At 51.4% G+C, this 26392-nt stretch overlaps 1 protein-coding gene across 1 annotated transcript in view; it reads right to left on the reverse strand.

The window, feature by feature from the left end:
* Positions 1–1330: 1330 nt before the first annotated feature.
* Positions 1331–26392, reverse strand: part of ASIC2 (acid sensing ion channel subunit 2) — a 259471-nt gene continuing 234409 nt past the window's right edge. The window contains exons 4-10 of the mRNA XM_066363828.1: positions 13174–13324; positions 10940–10996; positions 9825–9978; positions 7734–7825; positions 5153–5232; positions 3662–3733; positions 1331–2290 (exon numbers count right to left, since the gene is read on the reverse strand). Of these exons, the coding sequence (XP_066219925.1) occupies positions 2189–2290; positions 3662–3733; positions 5153–5232; positions 7734–7825; positions 9825–9978; positions 10940–10996; positions 13174–13324 (708 nt within the window). The 3' untranslated portion in view covers positions 1331–2188. The remainder of the gene's footprint in view (positions 2291–3661; positions 3734–5152; positions 5233–7733; positions 7826–9824; positions 9979–10939; positions 10997–13173; positions 13325–26392) is intronic.

Raw genomic sequence — 26392 nt, forward strand, 5'->3', positions numbered from 1 at the left:
CTTTTCTTTTTGTTTTTGTTTTTTTATTTTTTTATTTTTTTGTATTTTTCTGAAGCCAGAAACGGGGAGAGACAGTCAGACAGACTCCTGCATGCGCCCGACCGGGATCCACCCGGCACGCCCACCAGGGGGCAATGCTCTGACCACCAGGGGGCGTCGCTCTGCTGTGACCAGAGCCACTCTAGCGCCTGGGGCAGAGGCCAAGGAGCCATCCCCAGAGCCTGGGCCATCTTTTGCTCCAATGGAGCCTCGGCTGCGGGAGGGGAAGAGAGAGACAGAGAGGAAGGAGAGGGGGAGGGGTAGAGAAGCAGATGGGCGCTTCTCCTGTGTGCCCTGGCCAGGAATCAAACCCGAGACTTCTGCACGCCAGGCCGACACTCTACCACTGAGCCAACCGGCCAGGGCACGGGGCTCTTTTCAATTGGTCACATTGGGGAAATGCCTTTCCCTTGTGTTTGTGGTTTGGGCAGGGCAGGAGAGAAAGAGAGAGAGAGGAGAGGGGATTGAATAGCAGAGCAGGGATCAGAACCGCGGACCTCTGGTCTACCCAGTGGCTTTGTATATCTGTGCGTGAGTGGAAGGCACAAACCACAATTAATCTTCTCAGCTTTAGGGGAGACTCTGAGTTGAGAGTGGTGGTGGAGGGGGAAGGAACTGTCCCTATGGAATTAACCGTGAGGACAAGGATTCTGCCTGAATAGGAAGCTCTTTTTGGCCACCGGGCACTTGAAGGAGCAGCCCCCCCCCCCCACCACCAAAGGCACCTCCTACCCTCCCTTCTCACCTGGACATTGTCTCAGGTGTTGTGGGGAGCAAGGCAGAGTGCAAATGTGACCTCTGCAGGGACAAGCAGGTCTGTTTGAAGGGTGAAGAGGCGAGATACGGCGAGGATTCAGAAACACTGGTGTGTGAGAGGGAGGCCATGCTGTGGCTGTGTCCAGCCCAAGTTCACTGACGGGGTCAGGAGGAGTCAGGACAGAAGGTGGCGGAGCAGAGGGGTGTGAAGTCCGTCCTCATGGTTTTCAGGTCTGGGCAGGTTCTCTGTCTCCCTGTCTCCATCTTCATGCCACTGTCCAGAGCAGTGTCCAGCAGACTGTGGGCTGCAACCCGTCAATGGGTCATAAAGTCATCTACAAGGTTACGACCAATAGTTTTTAAAGCTTTAGGCCAGAACATAGGGCATACACATTTTGTAAAAGTAAGTGTTGCTGTATAAAGGTTTATATGCTCTGTGGTGTTTGAACTGGGAGGTCTGGCCCTGTCCTATGCCCTCAGGGAGAGAGACCCGAGAGTGGGGAAGAAGCAGAAACCGCCGGGCCACCTCCACAAGACCAGCTTTTAATATGACTGTGATCGGAAGCACGAATAAATAAACGCCAGAGGAAATGGAAAACCCAAACCAAACCTCAGAACATCAAACCCAAAAATCAGAAAACAAAACAAAACAGATCTCCGACAGACAATAAAAGCCCCCCCTCCAAAAAAACAAACAAACAAACAAACAACAGAATCAGACTGTACAAGCCATGTCACAGGGAGAGCAGAACGGCGTGGGCGGCACGGACGGACAAGTGCTGGAGTCCCCCAGGCCGCTGGGCCTCCACCCCCGGGGCTGGGGTGGGCGAGGGTTGGCCTCAGTCACTCCATGGACCAGCTCGGAGGCTGGGGAAGGGGTTTGTGGGCAGATTAAGAACCTTCACAAACTACACAAGGATCAGACGGAGTGGACAGTTCTGCGGTTTCCCTCTGGATTGCGCAGCAGGTGTGATCCCAGCGTGGCCTCCCGGCGACATCGGGGCTGGAAGCTGGTCCCCCTGCATGGTGGCAGAGTGGCTGCTGGAAACCGTGTGGAGGAGTGTCAGGTGCAGAGACAGACGTGGAGGGGGCGCCGTGAGCAGTCCGAGCATGCAGGTGCTTTATACATCTGGCAGTGAGATGTGAGGGTAGGTTGGCTCTGGGACAGTTCCAGAGTGTGACTCGTTTCTCCTAAGAGGGACGCACGGCAGGGCCCGAGGACGCGTCGTGTCGGACGTGGCCACGGCGAGGTTTTGGCAGATAGTTTGCTATGTGTGCATAGGGGGTTCTTGCTTTCTGTCATCGGGGGTCATCCTGCCTGAGCCTGCTGTCCCTTGTCCTGCGTCTTGGGCCTCAAGGTCTGCGTGTGGGGTGCCGAGCGGTCCAAGGGCTGTCAGCAGGCAATCTCCTCCAAGGTCCCCAGGGCCGTCTGCAGGGGCACATTCACAGTGTGGCTGATGGTTTCAGAGTGGTTTGGCATCGTGTCACAGGTGCTCTGGAGGAAAGGGCAAGGTGGGTGTTGATATTTACTCAAACATCCTTCAGGTGCCACTGGCAGCCTTGGGGACCATGCTCCTCCCTTGTGGGTTCCCCTGGGGCACTGCTGCTCCTGTCTCAGAATGTCCTATGCACCTGTTCGCCATCTCAGGCATGAGGTCGAAGGGGCCTCACTCACTGCCTTCAGCATCCTCGCCATTGCCCACCTAGGTGCCCTCTGGGGCGGCGAGAGGGCTCTCTGGTGATGGGGTCTAGCAGGTGGTTTGGTCTTATCTCCTAGAGGTCCCCTAATGTGCCAGCTGAAGCTACATCTGAGTGATGTCTAGCTTTGGGGCTGGAGAGCCCATTTGACCTTTGACCTCAGGGGCTTCCATTGGGGTTTACCGGGGGCGCCGATTGCTGAGGCCACGCTGCAAGCGCGGAGGCCACCAACAGCAAGAACCAGAGCTGCCCGCAGCTGGCCCGCAGCTGCCCAGAGGACCTGTAGGGTTGGGCTGGCCACCGGGGAAGGTTGCCCTGGGCCCCTGAGCAGGGTGTGGCTGAGATGGCTGTGAACGTTTAAGGAGATTCCTAGGTTGTCCTGGGCTGCTGCGGGTGGGAGGCTGGGAGGGGTGGGAGCAGAGAGACTCACTAGGAGGCTGTGCCAAGAATTCGGAGGTTTGATGAGGATGACACTGGGGGAGAGGCGGGATGCAGGGGAGCCTGCGACTGAGACATTCTGGAGGCGGGAGGGAAAGTGGGAGGAAGGGAACCTGCATTTGCTGAGCACTGACTATAAACCCGGCAATGCTGCCTGCTCTACAGGCTGGTCCCTTCATCTGAATGGAAACAGGCCTTTCCCTGGGATGACTGCACGGCTGAAATGACATGGGACTCCCAAGGCACGAAGATGGTGTCTGACCACTTGACGGTATCCAGTAGTCAGCATTTATGGGTATTTTGCTGCTACAAGCTTCACAGGGCCCCACACTCGACATCTCCTTCAAATGGGAAAGAGTACCAGGGACGTCCCTGCTTGCATTTTGTCAGAAGAAGGGGACAGATCTACCCAGAGCATGTCTGGTTCTCCCAAGGCCATAAAGTGGGCGTAGCCCCCTGGCCTGGGAGAAGCTGGGCTGGGCCAGGCAGCACCAACCCTTAGAAGCACCTCCCTGTATCCTCGGCACCCACGGCTTACTACCAGGCTCTGCCCTGAGTCTCAGAGAGAGGCTTAAGGATTAGTCTTGGATCCGGGAGCCCACGGGGTGTCACAAGCTGTGGGAAGGTGTGCGGTGAGGCACGCCCCTCCTGCTCCGCCCCCGTATCTGGTTTCACGTCAGCCGCGCAAACCGAAGGAGCAAATCAACCTCAGCCCGCAGGCGGCCCTTACCACGTTCTCATCGTCGTGGCTCCCTTCATCCTCTTCTTTGCCAAGCAGGTCTAACAGCTTCTCTTTGATCAGCTGCAGGGGAGGCAGGGAGAGAGCGGTCAGGCTGGGGGGACGGTGCAAAGGCAGAGAGACCTCCCTCCGCTCGGCTCGGCTCGGCTCGGCTCGGCTCGGCTCGGCTGGGGAACCGCCGTGGCAGCTTCGCCTGGGCTGTGGCTAGGCACACCGCGGCAGGAGCCCAGCCAAGCAGCCGGCTCCGGGGAGGCCTTGCCCCATCTTTGGGCTGCAGTGGGATTTGGGTGCGACAGCTAGTGCTTGGACTCTTCACAGGAGGGCCCTGGCTCGCAGTGTGGACCGCCTTCTCTTGTGGATGGAGAATGTGGGTAAAGTGGCACGTGCATGCTAGAATGGCTGTCTCCTGTCTGTCCTCAGGGGCAGCCTGGAGCCCCTTCCTGAGGCTGAGCCTGGGGACAAGATTGATAATCCTTCTCTAGGCCAGTCAACTGTACAGTTCATAAGATCAGGGCACACTTGAGTTCATAACGTTTTATTCTTAGCAGTAAAAGGTAGTTAAATATGTTACCCAGTGTGATTCAATTTCCATAACTTTGTACAGCTTCTTACAAAAATTAATAAAGCAGAATAAATCTGGCCGTGGGAAGTGTTCCGGGTTTGGGGAACAAGGTGACCACGCTAAAAGGCAGGAGGTCACAGGGGCCCTCCAACTCCGACAGTGAGTCCCAGCGAGCGACCTTCGGCTACTGCCGGCCCTCTCTGGGAGGCAGACTGTGGCCGCAGGCCCTGTTCGCTGGGCCGAGCCTCGGGGTCCTGGGGCCTCTGAGGAATTGGGGAGCCCCTGGGGCCGCTGGGTCTGAGGAGAGGCCAGGAGGAAGGCTGATGGGCAGCAGGAGCTCCCAATGCCAGAAGTGCTGTCTGTTGTCAGAAAAGCTTCCAGATGCTGTTCCCCAGGAGCCTCCTGGGGGAGACATCTTCACAGACTGCCAGCAGCCAGAGGTGACGGGTGTGCCCCTGCTCTTCTCAGAACCGAGGATGCTCGTGAGAAATGCCCCCGACCTCAATCTGCCTCAGGCACGAAGGTTCCACTCAGTGGGCAGGTGTGTGTGTATGTGCGTTTGTGTGTGGTGCGAGTGGTATGAAAGTGTGGGTGCAGACCCACCCATGTAAGAGCCACCACGTCCAGCCTGGCCGAGGGAGGGCTCAGAGCTGGCCTCAGTCCAGGCTCATCCCCCACCCCCACCCCCACCCCCACCCCCGCTAGTGCAGACAGCCCCCTGCTTTCCTGCTAAAGCACTGCGGCTTCCATCCCTCCCTTACGTCTATCCCTCCCCCACTCCCACCCCTCCCCCATGCCTAGGAGCCCGTGATGGACAACGCCATGGTCAGGAGGACAGAGCAGGCTCTGGGGGAGAGAGGCCGTCCTCTCCCCCATGCTTTGGTTCTGGACATTTCCCCACGAGTAATCCCGAATCTTACCTCATAAATATAATCAAAGAGCTCTAGTATTGTGAGGATACTAGCACCAATAAACAATCCCATCTGGCCACCAATATCACCTGGAAAGAGACAGAAAAGACCAAGGGTTTGGCTTTACTCACAACCCTTCCAGGGGACAGGGTGTGAACAGACTCAGCACCCAGGAACCAGACCTGAGTGGTTCCCCTCCACCGGAAGCCTGGGCTTGTAACTGGAAGACCAGGCCTTTGACAAGTCCCTTTCTCAATGCATCGCTTTGAGAGCTGATGGCTTGCGACACCTAGTGAGCGTCGGAACTAACCTGAATGCCTATTGGAGGATTCTAGAGTAGGCCTCATAGGTTGACAGGCTTGCCAATTACAGTTAAAAACCACACTGATTGGGCCTTGCTTTGGCTGTGGGCTGGGAATAGAGATAAGACAGGTGTGGTCCTGCCCTGGGCCTGAGACACAGGTGTTAGGTGTCCTGCCTGGGGGTCTTGGGAGACGTATCACAAGAGGCTCCACCCCTTCAGTCATGACATGGCCTTCAGGGCCACCTTTGGTCACCTCTCACCCTTGGGATAAGGCCATCGGAAGTATCTTCTGTCTCCTTCATCTAAAGGTAAATGTTCAATGTGTTTTCTTTCCAGAGCAGAGGTTCTTACCCTGGGGTGGGTGGGGCCCCTTGACCAATTCTGGACTTGTGTTCAGATCCCCCTGTGTTGAACTCCTGGGAACCTTGTAAGCAGTGTGGATGCCTGGACCTGTCCTAGGCCTACAAAATCAGTCTCTGGGGTTGGGGTCTGGATGTCAGGATTTATACATTCCCCAGGTGGTCTCTGGCCCACAAGGACAACCACTCTCCTATGGGAGCGCCAGATCGTTGAAGACCTCCTGAAACGGAATGAGAGCACTATGTATGTTTGCCTGGGCACTTGTAGTGGAAGCTGTTATCTTGACGGGGTTGTGATTTCCCCCAAAGCCCAAGGTACTTTGCCCCACTGCTCTCCAGGGCTCTGGGCTCGGAGTAGCCCACAGCTTGCTGTGTGGCTTTGATGAGCCCTGCCCTTCTCAGTAGCTTTGCTTTCAAATAACCTTTGGTGGTGGAGATGGTTGGGAGGGGGTTGGAGGAGGGAAGCTGCGAAGTCCTTGCCAGCTGTACTCTCTAGGACTGGGCTCGGGGGAGTGCTGGGAATGAGGGTGCTGTTGGGGTGGGCGTACCATCCTCTAGGCTGACCTCTGTTCTGAGAACCTTCTGATGGGTACATCTGCCCAGTCCTACCCTGATTATAACTGGGAGGAGCCAACAACCACATTCGGAACCGTGAGATCGCGGGGAGGGGTTCTTCCTGGTGGTACTTGGTGCTGAGCTCGAAACGCCTCCCCTTCATTCCTCTGCTCCCTCACCGCTCCCTCTGTGTCCTTCATGGAGGTTTACTGGGGAGTATGCACGTGCAAGTCATGTGTGAACGTGTGTTCGTATGTGCACGAAGTGTGCCTAAGTGTCGGCTGTGTGCCTGTCTTTTGTGTTTGACAAAGGACTCAGCCAAAGGGGCCACCTAGCCTTCCCAGTGCAGCAGTGTTGCTTTGCAGGTGGGGGCTCCACTGGGGACCCTCGCCGTGTCCACCTCCTGGGGACCACCTGTTGGGCAAATAAGTTTGTAAAATCTGTGTTATTTGAATTCTTTTATTGTTAAAAATGGTGCTGGTCTGTGAAGTTGCTGGTTGCCTTCCTGCTTGGGAAGGGCCACTGTTATGCTAATGTGGGCTGGAGGAGGGGTTTTCGCACCAAACAGTTTTAAAAGCAGAGAAGGAGGAAGAAGAAGGAAGCCATGTTTCTGCAGAGTGAGGGCAGAGAGAAGGCAGAGTGCTAAAGGGGGAAGAAGCCAAGATGGCAGGGAAAGAGTCAGAAGCCAGTTTTGCAGAGAAGGAAGCCATGTTGGCAAATGGGGAACCAGAGGTGAGGGGCAAGGGGCTTCTGTGAGCTCTGCTGAGACTGGTGGGGGCCTAGGATTCTAGGAAAACCCGGATGTGTCAGTGGCTTTGGGAGCCCTGAATGGAAAGGGAAGTGTTTCCCTCTGTGTATTTACTCGCCAGCTGGGTGCGAGGCTAGAATAAAGGAATGGCCCACCATTCTTTGGCTCTACTGTTCCTTTACTGTCTGCTCGAATCTAATGGGAACCTGCATGTGTCTGGCTGTGATGGCCGTGACAACTGGCCATACACCACCCACAGCTCAGCCTTGCCTACATCTGATGGCTCTTTGTCCCTGCCACGGCCCCAAGGCTCTGACTCCAACCTGGAGGCAGAAGGCCATGGAATCCAAGAGGGCAGCTCTGGAAAGGCCCTGAGAGACATTAGCCCACTCGCCTCAATGTACTGATGAGGACACTGAGGCAGGGATCGCAGCAGGAACTGGCCTAAAATCTGTGCTGCTCTGGTGTTCTTTCAGTTCTGGGACAGGAGTGGAGCAAGGAGAGGGGGAACAATGAGCAAGCATAAAGGCTGGGCTCATCGGGAGGCTTATATATCTACCTGCCTGCCTGCCACCCACCTGCCTATAAGATGTGCAAATTTGTGCCATAGACACTCTGACTTACCAAGTAAGGCAGCAACTTCATACGCCTTCTTTTGTTCAATTGTCTCGTAATTGAGAGCTTCAAAAAATATATCCAGAACAAGGATGTTCTCTCTGCAGAGGGAATGTTCAGTACCACACATGGGTAGAACCATCAGGATTCGCAGGCCCACCTAACACAGCTTTCCCTTGCACAGAAACTTGAGACCCCAGGAAGTGAAACAACTGGCCCAGAGTTTGAGCTGGTTAGTGTCAGAGCTGGGGCTTAAAACCAGGAGTCAGGACTCCCAGCCCCGTGATGTTCCCAGTACTGGAGGCATATAGCAGCTGTCTTCCTTTGCCCCATACTCTCTGCAAGAATTCTGCCTAGCCTCCGGGTTCTTGAACCCCCAAAGGGTCTGCCTGGGCCCTGACCTGCAGGCGAGCTCAGGACTCCCTGGACGAGGCTTGCCTGACCCAGCTGGCGGCCTCTGCCCACTCCTGAGAGTCCCCCGAGTGCCTACTGGGATTTATAACGAGCTTCTCCTAGTGGGGTCCCCACCCTGATACTGCCACGTCACCAGCCAGAGCCAGAATGGCTTTTCAGGGCAGAAACTGTTATCTGGCTGGGGGGTCTCCTGGCAGAAGCACCTTGATCCCTTTTGTTCCTTCAGGCAGATGCGTCAATGAGACACATCTTGGCAGGAGGAGTCGTTACTGCCTGCAGGACCTGGCGCCGCCTCCAATTTCCCCGTCTCCTTCAGTGCTGCTCACAAGGCCCTCAATGCTGGGTCCCCAGCCCGCTGAACAAAAGCAGTAGGTTTTAGGTGTCACCAGGATGGGGTTTGGTGACTGTGCTAGCAGGAGGGCATGGCTGGGGAGTGAGGAGCAAACCCACCTCTCTCCACGCAGGGCTCTCCGAGGTGCCGTTTCGCTCTCTCTTGCCTGGTTTATGACGGCTACCTCATCACAGGCTCCCTTCTGCCCACTTGGCTTCCCATCCATCCGCTAAACTGCTGCCTGAAAGGAGCTTTCTACAACTGCTAAACTAATTAAATGAAGTAAAATGACAATTCAGTTCCCGTGTCACTCAAGTTTTGTTGATAGCCACAGCGGCCAGTGGATATCGTGCTGGGTCTCACAGATCTAGAACAGTTTATCACAGAGAGTACTGTTGAAAAGCAGCGGTCTAAAATACACATTTGAGCGTGTCACTCATGTACTCGAAGCTCTGCGGTGGCTCCGCATTCCCAGGAGGAAGTCCACGCCCTGCCCCGCCCCTCCCCCCACAGCTCCGCCCACAGGACCTGTCCCTCTGCTAGTTGCCCTGCCCAGTTCTCTCTCACAGCTTTTCTCTGCCCCAAGCGGTTCCCTCTGCTGAGCCTCTGCCTGGGACACCCTCTTCTTCCATGTCTTTTATTCCCTTACTCTGTTAAAAGATTTTTTGTTTTGTTTTTTGTTTTTTGAACACCAACCCTGTGCTAGATACTCCACAGCAGAGAAGAAAAAAGAAAGGTCCCTGCCCTCAGGGAACTTTCACTCTAGTGGGGCAGGCAGGTAGTAAAGAGGGAACACACACATAAATGTAGACTTACTCCGGGCGTGAGTGTCCTAAAGAAAAACATGAGCGCTTCGAGAAAAGAGTCCTAGGAGGGGGCCTACGTTAGCTGTCTGAGGAGATGGCATTTAAATCCCTGCACAATGAGGGACCCGTTAGGTGAGGAGGGAGAGGAAAAGCATTCTGGGCAGAGGGAAGAGAACAGGCAGAGCCTGCCTGGAAAACTCCTAGACATCATTCCGAAAAACCCCTGAAGCTTTCCTTGACTTTCCCCATGCAACGTACAGTCCACCGGCTCCCTGTATCCTTATTCCCCCGTGTCAGCCTTTGGAGCACTCGGCTGGATACTTGTCAGTGCACAAGACTACAGGCTCCAAAAGGCAGGGGCTGTATCTTAATCATCTTTGTCTTCATATTCTGAATGCTGAACCTAGAGCTCGGCACACAGTAGGTGCTCAATTAATGTCTGCTAAACAGAACCAAGTGCTTAACTTTGCCCTCTTCCTTGATTGCCCCCCATTTCCTCCTGACTCATACCCCCCCTCACTCCCCCATCAAGACACCCCGTGAGCTTACGAGATATATTTTTCTGATTTGTTAAATTTCTTCTCGAGGTACTTGGCCGAGGTCTTGCTGGGGATCTTCACCATGGAGAGCTCTTTGTTGTAGCGGGTCAGGTTGCAGGGTGTTCTGCAGAGACAGTAATTGCTGTCCTTTTCTGCCAGCAGACCTGCAGGGGAGCGGGAGGTGAGGCTTAGCCAGGGGTGGGGACCGGGACCTCTGGCCCCAGAGCAGTGTGTCCTGGAGCAGAGAAGGGAGCTGGGAAGAGCTGCCCGCCGGGTAAGTGAGGGGTGGGGGCTGTGGAGGGAAGGGGAGCTTTTTGCTCTAGGTTGAGAGTGTCAGTGTGTATTTAAAAAAAGGGGGTCCAGTCTTTCTAGGGTTTCTCTTGGTCCTGTTTTCCTTTTGCTTCTTTTCCCCGCTTTGTCTAACCGCTTCGGTGTTTCTGGTACCCATGGGTTTTGTTGACTCTTCACTCCAGGGAGAGACGTGGTCCGCACACAGGTTGAAAGTCACCTCTCCTCTCAGCCAGGCCTCCCCCCACTGGGCCGCCTGGCTATGCGAGCCCAGAGCTGCCCCCACTTAGCTCCAGCAAGTGCAGCTGCCGCATGGACTCGCGTCCATGTGACAGAAACGTTCTCTCTGCTTGTCTTGATCATACACCCTTTCCCAGCTCTGGAGAGAGGCAGGCATGTGGAGTGGGTCTAGCTTTGGGGTAGTAGCGTGTAGGCGGGGTCTCCCTCACCCTGAAGTTTTCCAGTGGGGGGCGGATGGGGGAGGGGACCAGCAGTTATTTGAACCTGAACACACCAAGAGGGAGGAGGGGGAGCACCTGGTGCCTTCCCATTTGCACGTGTGAAACACACATGTGGCCTTACCTCTTTCCTTTCCCCTGCCTTCCTGGGCTCAGCTGATTTGGAATAACCTCAGCCTCCCTATGGGAACCACCAGCACGTGTGTGGGGAAAGAGCTCCTTCTGTGCCCCCCACCCCACTCCACCTGCTATGCATTCTCCCTCATCAGCCTCTTCCCCTCCCCCCTCCCCTTCTCTGTCCCCCCTCCCCCTCCCAGAAGGTCTCCACCGCAGCCCCCTCCCCCCCCTCCCCGTCAATCCACGTGCCCTCAGTACTGACCGAGGGCGGGCTCTGCGCACTCCTTGTGCTGCTCGGGGGTACAGAAAGGGGCGTCCCCTGCAATGAAGAGAGAGGGAGAGGTACTCAGGCAGTAACATGCCCCTCCTGGGGGTGGGGGAAGGGAGCACTTCTCGTTACAGGCTGGGGGGGGGGGCAGCGGTCTGCCGCTGGACAGTCAGAAGGAAGCTCTTGACCAGAGCAGCCTGGGGACTTCGGGGGAGCAGTGTACCCAGAGCCAGAAGATTGGGTTCTCATTTGCTCTGTGACCTTGGGCAGGCAACAACGGGACCTTTCTGGATTGTTGCGCTGCTGATGGGTGAGAAAACCTTGGTGGCTAAAAGCGGGAGGAGGCGGTCAACACCTGCTAAGTCCTGAGGGTGGGTCATCTCTTGAACTTACATGGGTACCCTTTGAAGTAGGAAATACTGTATCCTGCCTTCCCAGGACACCGGAGTGGCAGTGATGGAGGTGGGCTTTGAACCCAGGTCAGTCTGACCCCGAGGCTGGGGCTCTTCCCACCACACGGCAGTGCTGTATGTGAGAAGGACTGCTTTGCAAGCTCCTCTTTGCTGGGCCCTTAAGTCCACGTTACTGATTGAGATGCCAGGAACAGTGTCACGGGCGGCATGGCTATGGCTGAAATTTCCACTGCTCGCTTTTAGCTTAGGTTCCGTGAGGGAGACCTCACTGGCTGGTGGCCCAGTTTTGAGCAGCCATCGCTCAGCTGCCCTTTCTGGCATATCTGCGTAGAAACCCCGAACCTACTGCTTTCTCTTTTACTGAGCGCTCAAGTGAAAGTCCATCGCAATGTCTTTGTCTTACCATTTCCCCAAACACCGTTTTTTCAAGAGCTGGGGAGGCTGTTATGCTTCTTCCTTTCCAATAATAATAATAATAATAATAATAATTTGATTGGTACATTTTCCTTTTTGCCCTGTCTTCCAGGTAGCTCAGAGGCAATTTTAAAGATCAATAATTCTAAGATTACTAAATCAATCACTGATCACCAATGAAATAATTCAGAATTTCGCTGTGAGCATGTTCATTTCAGCATTGGTTATATCAGAAAACAATGGCCTGACTTGTGGTGGCGCAGTGGATAAAGTGTCAACTTGGAACGTTGAGGTTGCTGGTTCGAATCCCCGGGTTTGCCAGGTCAAGGCACATACAGGAAGCAACTATTATGAGTAGATGCTTCCCACTTCTCCCTCCTCTTTCTCGTTCTCCCGTTATCTCTCTCTGTCTCTCTCTCTCTCCCCCTCTTCCCTCTCGCCAAAAATTAATAAATAAAATCTAAAAAAATAAATAAAATAAATAAAACAATGGCCAAGGAACTAAATATCCAATATAAAGATTTTGTTAAATGTACTTAAATAAAGTGTACTATAAACATGAAATAGTAGCTGTTATATATGATAGAGAACTTCCTGGCACATAGTAGGTCTTCGGTCAACAGTACTTTCGGTTTGTTCCTCTTCCCATATGCTAAGACAATAATTGATTTCTGCAGTTCAAAAAGCATTTTAATGTCTTAGCCTAACTTTATCCTCATAACAACTAATGTTTTTGTTTGAAAGATAATGAAGGTGAGAACAGAGAGGTTTAGAAAGTTGGGCTAGTACACACAGCATAGGAGTGGAGGAACCTTAATTAGAAGCCAAAGCCCCTGCCTCCAGTCCCAGTCACCCACACCGAACTCTTCCTGCCCTTATCGCCTCCCACTTGTCTGCAGGTCGGCCGCTGGCATGCCAACCGCCTCTATGGAGATGGCCTCATACACTGTTAGTCTGACATCAGATATGTCTGCACGTACATATTTACTTTTTGGCTGATGGACTTTTGCCTTATTTGAAAGAGTACTGGACGTTGGATGCAATCTGGATGAAAGCAAAACACATCTGGATGTGTGAACATGTACCACACCAGGATGCAGCAATTGCAAGCATCCAGGTATCTGGATACAGGAAACAATTAGGAAACATATTGAGCATTGGGAGGAACGTTCTCCAAACATCTGGATGCTTCTGGACACAGGGGTGCTGCCTTAGTTGCTGGAGTGGATGTTTCAATCTGCCCTCTAAATATTTGGGCACCAAGTAACAGTCTTCCCAGAATGACACCCCTTTGGATGCTTGTGGAGTGAGCAGAATGTTTCCCATTAGGCTGAGAAATGCAAAGAAGGTCCCCGGCGGTCCCTGGTGGGGCCCTGTGGCCACCCTGTCCCTGGCACTGACCTGGCATGTGCACCATGCGGCAGTTGCAATTCTCCACGATGTAGCGGGTCTCACAGTCGATCCTACAGGCGGTGATACTGTAAACAGGAAAGAAGTCGAGACCCATCTCTGAGGATCGGCACTCGCCCCATGGCGGGGGCAGGTATGTGAGCTGCAGAACAGGAAGAAGAGAGCAGTGGTCAGCCCGGGAGGCTCACCCTTGATGGATCAATGGTTCATTTAGTCACTTATTCAATCAATAATTATTGAGCATCTATTATATGACAATCTAAACTCCACTGACCTCACAGCCTTTAACATCTGGCTCTAACACTAGTTTTCCTATCTTATCTCTTATAGCCTTCCCAGAAGTGCTGATCTTCATGGGGTGTTTTATACATGCTACATGTCGTCCCACTTCCACATGCTGTCATCTCCTATTGCTTGGTAGGACCTACTTAAATTCTACCCTCTTGACTTGGGATCCCAGACCTAGACCTGGAGGAGGTTCAAAATGAAGTGGCCTTAGGCATAAACTATGTTAGTTATGAGTCTTGGCCCTGACTAGACCGAGTCTCCAGTGTCACTTTGTAGACAGGCTTCTCATGTCACTTATTCTCAGAGACCCAATGACTATAAAAATGTTTTAACACTTATGGTACTTGCCTGCTGGGGGTGAAGAGGGTGAACGGTGAGGGAACTAACGGTTGTTAAGCACTTACTATGCGTAAGCCCCAAGCCAAGTCCTCTACACCTGTCTCTTTTTTAAATTTAATATACTATAGTACACTCATTTTCAGTGCGCAGTTTAACCAATTCTGAAAAATATATACACCAGTGGAGCTACCACTTCAATCAAGACATAAGACATTTTCAATCACTCTAGAAATTTCCTTCCTGTCCCTTCCCAATCAGCCCGTCGCCTGCCCAGGAACTGCTGTTAGGGATTCTGTCACCATTGTTGGCTTTGCCTGTTCTTACATTTCATAGAGATGGAAACTTACACCATGTGCTCTTTTGTGTCTGGTTCCTTTTGCTCAACAAAATGTCTATTACATGAAGTAAACTTCAAGACAAAGATATTGCGTGAGATAAAGAGGGTTATTTCACAATCAATCCATCAAGAAGCTATAATCATTCTAAATAATATATTGCTTAATGATATGTTTCCAAAATGCATGAAGAAAAAACTGACAGAACGAAAGGGAAGAAACAGACCCAGTCAGAGAGATTTCAACATTGCTCTCTCAGTAATGGATGAATGAGTAGACAAAAAGTCAGCACCAACATAGAAGATCTGAGCAACACTGTAAAACAACTTGACCTAACGGTTTTTAAAAAAGCACTCTACAAACAATTACAGAATATGCATTTTCAGGTGAAATGGAACACTTACCAAGATACACTATCTACTGAAACATAGAACAAACCCCAATAAATTTAAAAAATGAAACCACAGGGAATATGTTTTCTGACCAAAGCATAACTAAATTAGAGATCAATAACAGTAAGGAAAAGATAACATCAGTTACCAATATCAGGAATGAAAGAGAGGATATCACCACTGATCCTATAGACAATTTTCTTTTTAAAATGATGAGACTATTATATACAACTTTAGGTAAATAAACTCAAAAAATTAGATGACATGGACAATTTCCTTGAAAAATAAAAACACAACAAAACTTGAGCAAGGAGGAAATATGCTCCATTCCTTTTTTTGTCCATCCTTTTACTTTTAAACGGTCAGAATATTAATATATTTAAGGTAATCTCTTGTAAACAGCCCGTTTGAGTGTTGCTGTATTATCCTGTCTGACAATATTGGAGGGTTTAATCCGCTTACATTTAATGTAATTCTTGATACCATTGAGTTGAAGCCCACGTCTCGCTTTGTTTCCTATTTGTCCCCACTGCTGTTCCTTCCTTTGTTATCTCTTTCCTGACTCCTGTTGTGTTAACTGAGTATTGTGTTAGCCGTTCATTCCACCACCTCTATTGGCTTTTATACCTCTCTGAATTATTGCTATTTTTAATTGTTGCTCTAGGATTTACAGTATGCATCCTTAACTAATCATGATTTACCTTGACCTAATGTTGTCCCACTTTGCATATAATCCTAATTACATCCCTTCCTGTTCATCATTCTTTCCCGTATTAAATGTCTATTTGATACCAGTTCCCTTTTCTTGACTTTTTTTTTTTTTTTGTAGTATAGACATATATTTTACTTATAGTTTACCTGTGGCAAAATCTCTCAGTTTTCATTTATCTACAAAATGTCTGAGTTTTAGCTTTATGGGTGAAACATATTGTGACTCGATATACAATTCCAGGTTGTTAAGTGTTTTCTTTTATTTCAGAACGTCCCACTCACTTCTGTGGAACATTTCAGGTCATTGTATTTTTCAGTTCCAGGTTGAATTTTTCAAAAAGTTTCTGTACCTTGCCCCAAGGTCTGTTCTTATCTACATCTCCTTCTGCAATTCTTTAATGTTTTTGTTGTTATTTAAAGCTGCTGTTTTCTAAATTCCAACATGGATTATAGGTGGTTCTGTTTCTACTAATTATTTTTCCTTTTATAGTTTCCCTCTTTCTTCATGTGGCTAGGTTTTTGTATAGTGAAGGACACAATCATTTTTTATTGTATGCTGGATACTGTGGATAACTATAGTGACTCCAGATCAGTTATCTTCCACTGAATAGTACTGAGTTTTGTTCTAGCAGGCAATTATATTAGTAGTGAATCATTCTGACTTAGTGAAGGTGCTGTGTGGGCTCTGTATAAGAATCGGTAGAATATTTCCATTTTTTTCTTAGTCTTGGGCTATTGCCCTTAGTCTTGGAATGTGATCTTAACCCCTAAGGGATGACATTTAGGGGATTTCAGTGGGAAGCCCAAGGTATTCATCAAGTCTTGTTGGCTTTTGTTGAAGAGCCAAGAAGGCTTTTGCAGTTTAGAGTTTTGGGGGACAGAGGTGTGGGGAACCAGCAATAAGCTGACAGTCTGCCCAACCCCCCACCTTACTTGTTCTGTGAAGTTGCAAAAGGCTGTTAAGCTGTGGTGCTGGATTGTTTATACTCATCCTACCCCCCATGTTCCCCGGAAAGACTGGAGGCAAGTTTCTTCTATCTTTTGTTTTGTGTAAAGTTAAGATGTTATGTATGGTGGGGGTTTTCTGCACTTGGTAAAATTCTTGGGTTGCCTTGGAGATATATATGATCAGAGATCTCATTGATTTGTTAATGGCCCACTTTGCCCTATAAATAAATGAGGAAGTGGTTTTTGAGTGCACTCTGTTCTTGCCGACAGCATTGCAGAACCCTCCCGAACCATCCTTTTTTACTTTAAGCCTATTTTCTTTTTTTTTATTTTATTTTTATTTTTATTGATGAGTTTTTTTGTTGTTTTTTTTTGTATTTTTCTGAAGCTGGAAACGAGGAGAGACAGTCAGACAGACTCCCGCATGCGCCCAACCGGGATCCACCCGGCATGCCCACCAGGGGCGACGCTCTGCCCACCAGGGGGCGATGCTCTGCCCCTCCGGGGCGTCGCTCTGCCGCGACCAGAGCCACTCCAGCGCCTGGGGCAGAGGCCAAGGAGCCATCCCCAGCGCCCGGGCCATCCTTGCTCCAATGGAGCCTTGGCTGCGGGAGGGGAAGAGAGAGACAGAGAGGAAGGAGGGGGTGTGGGGGGTGGAGAAGTAAATGGGCGCTTCTCCTATGTGCCCTGGCCAGGAATCGAACCCGGGTCCCCCGCACGCCAGGCCGACGCTCTACCGCTGAGCCAACCGGCCAGGGCCTAAGCCTATTTTCTTAATTCCACACCGTTCCCACTCAGGACCCAGAATTACTAGCTGTGCTGGTTCGTGGCAAAGTCTAACATGGTGAGACTGAATTACAAAGTCTGTCTCCTCTGCATCGGCCGCTGCTGAAATTACTGTCCAGCTCCTTCAACTGTTGTCCTGGGCTTCTGGGAGTGTCACCCTATCTAGATGAAGTTCAAGGTTCAGTCTACGATTTTAGGAAAATTTATATAAAAATTTGGGGGTTCCCCCTCTGTGGGTCCCTCTTTTTCTAGAATCTTTCTTCCCAATTTCCAAACTTTCTGACAACCCTGAACCCTGACTTGTGACTTTTTAACTTAATGTCTGCTGCTTCCTGCTCAGGCGCCAGCTTCTGCATTTCCTTAGGACTAGACGTGCCCTCGAGGGGGCGGTCAGAGACACAGACGTGCATTTCACACAGTGCGGGCCCCCCTCCTCAAGGGTTGAATACCTCCCAGTTTCTGCCTGCTTTAATCTCATCAAATAGTTTTACAAATATTTTGTCCAGAGTTTATAATTCTTATTTCCAGGAGACTTAGTCTTCTATAAGTGATTCCACCATTACTGAGAACTCATAGTCTCCACACCTGCTTTATTTAACATTCCTAGGACTCCTTTGAGGGAGATGTTCCTAGTCTCGTTTTATTAATGAGGACCCTGAGTATTAGAAAGGTCATGTAGCCTGTTCAAGACCACACACCCTGCCAGTGCAGAGCCAGCATATGGTCCCAGGAATTTCTGACTCCAGCCTTGTGCCTGTCTCATGATACTACATTGTTTCTGCAGGACATGGTGGGAGAGAGGGAGAAACACACCGGGGTGGGGGGGCCTTCTCAGAGCTTTTCTCTTTGGATGTTACCTAATACTGTATCATCTTTCTTCCCTTCTTGTACTGGTTTGCTTTACTATCTTGTCCTTCTTTGGGGTTCATAAGTTGATCAGGCCTTTGCACAAATTTCCTGTATGACCCTGGATAATTCACTGCTCCCTCTGAACCTAGTTTACCCATCGGTAAGTAGGAAGGGTTTGGGAGTTGATATTTGAAGACTAGAATGGGTTAGGTCTCCTATGTTGCTCAGTATTGAATCCATAAACTCACAAACTGGAGTTGGGAAGGATTGATAGGGACTTTTGGCAAAGCAGGGGGTTTAAAATGATGTGTATTAACTTTGGGGGGATACTCCTTTCTTTTTCTTCTACTAAGACAGGTCCCCACAGTGGGTGGACCAAGAACATAGCTGGTGAAGCTCTGGCGGTGAGCCAAGGTCTGCTCAGGGTCAACCACTTCCCTTTTTTTTAGCGGAGGCCGTGATTCAGATACCATGGTGCCCCTGCAGTGGCTGGTTCATCATTCGCTCCATCAGCTTTTCTGATGCCTCATACACCACAGCAGCTGCAAAACCACAGCGTGCACAGTATCAACTCTTGCTTGCCAGTGACTGTCTGAAAGTAGATTGGAGTATTTGTTTATCCTGGGCAAGCAATGCCTCAGGGGGACCTCGAAGCACTGTCTTCAAATATCTGAAGGGCTGTCTCAGGAAAGAAGAATTAGATTTGTATTCTAGCATCCCAGGGGAAAGACAGACACAAGAATAGTGGTAGTAACGGAAGTGGAGACCATGATTTATTGATGTTGCAGGCACTGTGATTGGCACATTACATGTATTGCCTTATTTAATCTTAAAGGAGGAAAAATGCTGGCTCTACTTTCTAAGCTACTGTGTGAGTCAGTAACATAATCGCCGTTTTGAGAGCAAGTTCCCCATCATGAGGGAAGTTCAAGCAGAAGCTGCCCGACGACCTGGCCAGGTTGGGAAGGGAGGGATTCAAGCACTGAGTATGCAATGAATAAAATGACTTCTAAAGCCTCTTAGGCCCCCCCCCCCGGGTTTAATCACAGACCCTCAATCTGTTATTTTGATTTAAGAAATAGAGGCAGTGCAATGAGCCAGATAGAACCTTGAACCTCACTCTTTCATGGGCTGTGTAACTTTGGGTAAACTTCACAGCCCCCACCCCCCATCCCCAGCAATTAGTCCCATCTGATTAACTGAGTTAAGTCGCCAGCTGACTCAGCTCTCCCATGTTTTTTCCACCCTTCCATTCATTCAACAAATAGCCTAGCTCCACCTCCGCTCTCCTTACATTTTGGTCTTACAGACCAGAAAATTTCCATCTTTTTTGGCATCAAGTTATTTTGTGTTGGGTTTAGTATAAGGACCCCTTCCAGTGCAGACATCCAAGTCAAGGTGACACCAGGCAGCCAGACTTGGAGTCTGGAGCTGGGAGAGAGATGTGGGCTGGGGATGGAGATGTGGGGACAGATGAGCCAGCCAGGGAGAGAGGAGAGATGCCAGGATTGAGCCTGGATGTGTCCCTGCATGCACTTACAACGCGTGCCCCCTTACTCGTTTTTGTTTTGTTTTTTTTCCATTGTGGTGTGGATAGAACTGGTGGTGGCTTTGGGTAATTGCTTACATTTATGAACTGAGTAAAGAACTCAGAACTTTTGTGACTGAATACTCTGGTGCTTGCCTTTTGTTACTCCACTGTCTTGAGGCTTTTTTTTTTCTACAGTCGTTTTCATTTTATCACCAGAAGCTCGGGTTTGCTTCCTGGCTGTCCTGGGGACCTCCTGTGCTGGTCCTGAGCCACAGGCTCTCCCAGCCCACGGATCCCGAGGCCAGCCAGCAGGTGGCGCTGCAGTTAGCGTCGCTGTCCGAGACCTGCCTCTGCAGTCTGAGCTGCCTGGAGGGAGCAGGCCCGTCTCCTAGGCTCTGGCCAAGCTCACTCGGTCTGTTCCTTGTGTCTGCAACCCACTCTCTGAGTGCCTTGGCTGAGAGGCTGCTGTGGGAAGGGGAGAGGGGTGGTTGCTGAGAGGATGATGTGACTGCACAAGAATATATTCATTCTACTCCTGGAAAGGGTGGGAAAAGCATGAGATGAGAGAAAGGAGGAGGGAGACAAGGAGAGATGCCCACCTCCCTCACCTGATGCCCACCTGACAATTTTGTTATGTCAGCCACTTGGCCTCTCGCTTTGGTGATTACACAAGATGCCCACCTGGACCGAATCTCTTGAGGCTCAGGGGTCCCCTTGCACATTCCCTCCTGGGCTAGATCAGGGTCTTGGTTCTGGTCTGCCTGCCTTCCTCCTCTTCCTCACTTCCCCCCCCTGGTCCAGATCCCAGTTCTCCGTCTTCAAGAGCAGCCATGTTAGGAGGACATGCTCCGTGGTTAGACCCGGACGGCGTGCAGTCCTGCTCTGCCCCTTCCTTAGTGGGGGCCTCGAGCAAGTGGGTGCGCCTCCTTGACCTCTCCTTTCTGCGCGAGAACCACCCTGAGACCACGGCGACTTCAGAGCCCTGCTGGGAAGAGTTCTGAACATGAGCCGTGTGTCACCCAGCTGTCACTCTTGGCTGACATCTTCCGGTCTCTGTTCAGTCATGTGGACAGGATGGGAAACTCAGGCCCTTGTTAAGCTGCACAGAAAGCCGCTCGCTCGAGGCATTAGGACGTGGGAGATGCCGGGAAGAGCTGGAGGAGGGGCCTGCCTCAGAGCAGAACTCCTTCTCCTCGTCCAGCCCTGGTCCAGCCCTCTCCTCCTTCGTCTCTCCCCACGTGCTTCGCTGCCCTTTCTAGGAGCAGAACCAACACATCCTCAGGTATTTTCCCAAGGGAAGGCAGTTCTAAAACTGAGATGTTACGATGTTTTTCCACCGTGTTCTGTAGCAAGATGAAGCATCTCCCAGCATGCCCGGTGCATGACAGATGCTGAAGAAACTGGAGCCGTGGTGTCACTGTGAGTCGGTATTGACCTCCCGTCTCCCCACAGGGGGTCTGGCTCATGGAGGGAAGTGATGCAGGGACAGAGCCCACCTGGCTGTGCCTTTGCATCCATGACACAGACACACACTCTGGTGACCACAGACAGAGAGGCCCACTCTGACCACCTGTGGCCCATACTTATTTTGCATTACCTCTGAAGGCCTTTCTCTGGGACCTCTACCTGTGTGTTTCTGACCGGAGGGCAGCATTCAGCAATTTCAACTATGTCTTCATCACTGAGGCGTGACCGGGGCACTGTGGGGGTTTCTAGGGAGACGGGCAGTCCTGTTCATCAGGTGCCCTCCTGGCGTTAGGCGCTGTACTGGGCTCTGTCATTGAGTAATCTTGTTTCATCTTCCCATCCAGTAGCGTTATCCCATTTTACAGAAGAGGAAACTGAGGCTCGGTCAGGTTATGTACATTTCCCTGGGTCACAAATTACATGGATTCCCAGTCGCTCAGACTCCCAAGCCCCTATCTTTAAAGTGATTTGCAAACTTTCAAAAGCCATAGAACCACCTCCCACACATGTCAAATCAAATATGACATGGATGCTACTATAAAAAAGAAGCAAAGGTGAGCTGCCGTGGGGGCAGATGGGGAGTCCAGGGGTCTGAGCTCAGTGTCCTGGGCCCTGCGGTGCCCAGAGCAGCTCCCAGGAGCACCAAGGATGTCAGCGCAGAGTCTGAACACCCACCCACCGAGGCCCCAGCGTCCTATGTGTTTCCTTGGGCAGGACTTGTAACCTCTCTGAGCCTTATTTATCTGCTCCATAAAGTAAGGAGTGCGGCTCAGATAGCATCTAAACTCTTGCAGAATCTTCAGTTTGGAGCCTGCCTCGCCCACCCAGTTGGAAGGGAAACCAGAGCCTGCTTTTTAAGCCATCATTTCGAGTCTGATGTTTTTATTGCATCCTGCCGAGTGATTTAAGTATGTTCACAAATGATTATATTGTTCTCCTTTTAAGCAATACTCAAACCAAATCAAATACTAAAATCAAATCCACAAATCAGTTGGTAACAGAGGCAGCGGCGCAGTCCCAGGGGAGACACGTCCTTACAGGCAGCACAGAAGCAGTGAGGTCCCCCATCCCCCCATCTCTGCCAGCCTCAGGGAGAGTTCATCCCGCAAGGTCAAAGCAGAAGAGATGGCATCAGGAAGAAGTACAAGTCGTCGTAAGGAGGCTGAGCAATACCAATGTCTGCCAGTTGGAGGGCACCTGCTATGTGCCAGGAAGGCGCTTTCCCGAACATCGTCCCTTTCCATTCTCATGATGATCCTGTGTGAACGGGCACCACTTGCCCAAAAGGCAGACTGTACACTAACTGATGGTATAGACATGGCGGGTGTTTATCGAATCCTTAGTAAGCACAGCACGTGTACTGACTCCTTGATCCTCGTAACAGCCTTGTAGGGTGTTCTTCTATCATCTGCATTGTATACCTGGGGAGACTGGAGTATTTAAGTGATTATGGTCATGGATAGCAGGTGGCTGAGCTCAAATTAGAACCTGGCAGATGCTCTGGCCTGTTAGCTCAGTTGGTTAGAGCATCATCCCGATACGCTAAGGTTGCAGGTTTGATCCCTGGTCAGGGCACATACAAGAATCAAACAATGAAGGCACAAATAAGTGGAACAACAAATCAATGTTTCTCTCTCTCCCTTTCCTACTTCTCTCTCTAAAAAAAATCAATTAATAAAGTAAGAAAAAAAAGACCCTAGCAAACTGTACTTTTATTTTTTATTTATTTTTTTGGTTTTTTGGGTTTTTTTTTTTTTTTGTATTTTTCCAAAGCTGGAAACGGGGAGGCAGTCAGACAGACTCCCACATGCGCCTGACCGGGATCCACCCGGCATGCCCACCAAGGGGCGATGCTCTGCCCATCTTGGGGCGTCGTTCTGTTGCATCCAGAGCCATTCTAGCGCCTGAGGCAGAGGCCACAGAGCCATCCCCAGCGCCCGGGCCATCTTTGCCCCAATGGAGCTTCGGCTGCGGGAGGGGAAGAGAGAGACAGAGAGGAAGGAGAGGGGGAGGGGTGGAGAAGCAGATGGGCGCTTCTCCTGTGTGGGGCCGGGAATCGAACCCGGGACTCCTGCACGCCAGGCTGACGCTCTACCACTGAGCCAAGCGGCCAGGGCCTACTTTGTTCTGTTTTAAAATACACACTAGGACTGCCCTGCAAGAACAAGAACAACCCCAACCTGCCTCCTTGAGTGGGAGCATTCTTGACTGGTGTGGTACCATCTGGACCACAGGAAGATTCCCCTAATCAAATTCAGCGCTGGGATCACACATAGCTGTTGGTTGTGCTGGCTGGAAACTAAGCAGTAGTAGCTGAGACAATGCTGCTTTTTTATAGCAGCACTTCAACAAGCAACAAAAATCAATTTAAAAAGTGAATTACCCATGGTTTGTGACTAATAATAAAATAATAAGGTTGTATCCACTGCAAAAAATTTCTATGAGTGGAGAGAACGTATCAAGAGCAGAAAATGTGAATTGTTTATGCAAAAGAGCAACGCAATGTTTTTTTGAAAGACTGTAACTTGCCTCATTCTAACTAACATGAATTTCACTGTGGGCCTTGCTGGCTATAAGTATGCTCCTGAAACTATGCAAGAATCCTTCCCACTTTTGGGGTCACAGGGAAGACAGCCTCTGTAGCTTTATTTCCATCCATCCATCCATCCATCCATTAGTCCACCCACCCACCTATCCACCTACCCACCGATCCACCCACCCGTGTATTCACCATCCACGCACCCACCCATCCACCTTCCACATCCAGTAAACATTTATTTACCCCCCCCCCCCAATCCATTCTAGGAACACTGCTAGGGCTTAAAGCTATGAAGATGAGTAAGCTGTGGCTCCTACGACCACAGACGGGGTTCACAGTCTAGAAAGAACGGGCAAGTGCCGTAATGGGGTAACGATGTACAGGAGTAGTGGGGGCACTGAGGACAGAAGGCCACTTCAATCTGGAGTGGGGGGGGGGTCAGGAAAGCCTTCATGGAGGGGGTGGTCACCTTTGAGTCGAGTCTAGAATGACTGTGTGGTTCATTAGGCAGATCAGGTGAAGGAAGGGTGTTTGAGGTCAGGGAACTGCCTGCGCAAAGGCACAGAGGTAAAGAGTGGCCTAGCCTGGAGGGGGAGCCTCAGGCTGTGCAGAAAGGTGGGCCTACGGGTGAGTGGCAGCTGGGGTGCCCCTGCTCAGTGCTCAGGGAGCAGCCCCAGGTGACTGAAAAGTTCTCCAGGATTGTCACTGGGACTCCTGCACTTGCAGCAAATATGCATCACCCGCAGGAAAGAGCCCTGCTCCATTCCTGCCCTCCCTCCTGGCCCAGGGGAAGAGCTGCCTCGCCGGGGTGTGTTTAGCGTGTCTGTGCATGCCGGCGCGTCATTATAATCACATCTTCATCCGACACAATTTCTCCAGCAAGTGCTGGCGGCGCTGCTGGCAGCGTGTTCTCAGCGAATTGCCTCGGTGTGTGATTTGCTGGTTGAAACAGGGAGAGGAGTAGTGTTGCAGGGATGCAGGCGGGGAGGCGGCCTCTGGCCCAGGAATGAGGCTGCAGTCACACAGCCCCGGCTTGGCTACTTACTCACAAGCTGAGCTGGGCTTCCCCCACAGAGCCTCAGCTTCCTTCATCCCTCCAGCCCTGCCCAGGGCTTCTCTGTGTCCCTTTGTCTTTTCCTGTCCTGGGCCCAGGCAGGTTCTCCCCTGACTTGTCAGTGCTGCATGGTCCTCATGATGTGGCACTAGGCAGTCAGACTTCCCCGGCCCCTTTCTTCCACACCCTCAGCTCTGTAAACTGGAAAGTGGTCATGTGGGTTCTAGACTGCTTCTCTGCTCTGCCTTTTCTTCCTTTCCTCTTCCTCCTTTTTTATTCTCCTCTCCTTCCCTCCCTCCCTCCTCCCTCTCCTTGAAGTGTAACATCCTCCCTCTCCCTCTCTTCCTCCCTTCCTCTTCCTTCCTTCCTTCCTTCCTTCCTTCCTTCCTTCCTTCCTTCCTTCCTTCCTTCCTTCCTCCCTCCCTCCCTCCTTCCCTTCCCTTCCCTTCCTCTTTCTTTCTTTCTTTCTTTCTTTCTTTCTTTCTTTCTTTCTTTCTTTCTTTCTTTCTTTCTTTCTTTCCTTCTCTCTCTCTCTCTCTCTCTCTCTCTTTCTTTCTCTCTCTCTCTCTCTCTTTCTTCTTTCTTTCTTTCTTTCTTTCTCTCTTTCTTTCTTGTTGCTTTTCCATCTTTCTAAGAAAATCCCCTGGTCTACCCTTGAGCACCATCAACTGACGAGTCCAGAAGGGCCGGCAGGCAGGACTGGCCTCTCTGCTAAACTAGAGCGATTCAGAGCTGCTGTGCACAGCTGTGCAGGGCGCATTCTGCTCGGCCACAGGAAGTCCCACTCTCTCGGACTACAGTGTGAATGTCGCCTCCAGACAGTGCATCCAGCAGCCCTGAGCGGTCTGTGTCTTTACTGCCGGCCCAGCTGGGGCTTCACTCTGCTCCTGGGCTAGCTGTCCAGCTGGAATCCGTCATCCCTCTGTTTCCCTTAGGGTCCATTAGCTTTATGTAACAGGGGGACATTCCCGTATGAGGGGGGCTTTGGGGTGTAGGAGGTGTGTGTGTTTGGAGGGGCACAGATGGGCCTCTGTTCACCATCCTTTTTGGAATAACCTTGCTCTCTTCAATGGGTATAATTGAAACAGAAGTTGGATCCAGGTTGAGATGTTCACTGAATGGGTTTTCTTTCTTTTTTAAAAATTTATTGTGTTAACATGGTTCAAGTGTAAAACTCAATATAACCCCATCTACACACCACATCATGTCCCCCACCCCCGGCCCCATGCAGTCTCTATCCTCTCCCATCACGGGGTTTTCTTAAAGGGAAACCCACCTCAATGCATTTCCCACAGTGCTGCTTTTTGGCTTCATTCCAAACCCACTTTACCTGTGTCTGGGGGAGGGCGGCGGCGGCGGCGGGCGGGGGTGGGGTGGGGTGGGGGCGGGGGTGGGACGGGGCGGGGGTGGGGTCGGGTGGGGCGGGGGTGGGGCGGGGGTGGGGCGGGGCGGGGGCGGGGCGGGGGTGGGGCGGGGGTGGGGTCGGGTGGGGCGGGGAGCAGTCCATTGTCTCAGGGTGGCTTCTGCCCAGGCTGGGAGTGATTGGCGCGGGGTGGGCTGAACACCGGGCAGCCTGCCTAGCTGGGGCTGCAGCCCTCAGGTGGGACCACTTGCCCGCCCCTCTCCCCACCCCTTCCGGAGCCCTCCGCAGGCCCTGAACAGATTCTGAGCTAGCAGGACCGTCGGTTGAGTCTGAATAGGAAGGACGGGACGTTTGTGGAGCCCCTGCACTGACCGCTGTGAGCTCCCGTTAATCCTCTCTAACTCGCTGCTACCTCTCCGGGTAGGGGTCGGCGAGTTCCCTGAGAATTCCCTGAGCGGCAGGGCAGCGCTTTAACAATTTCATGCCCAACACTCCACTCGGAGGCCTCTGAAGGCCCAGCAAGGGCGTCAGAATGAGGCGCAGCACTCTCTCCCTCGGGGACCCCAGTGCTGCAGCAGGAGGCCCGCAGAGCAGGAGCCGCCATGGAC

This window comes from Saccopteryx leptura, chromosome 2, assembly GCF_036850995.1.
Source record: "Saccopteryx leptura isolate mSacLep1 chromosome 2, mSacLep1_pri_phased_curated, whole genome shotgun sequence".
NCBI classification, from domain to species: Eukaryota; Metazoa; Chordata; class Mammalia; order Chiroptera; family Emballonuridae; genus Saccopteryx; species Saccopteryx leptura.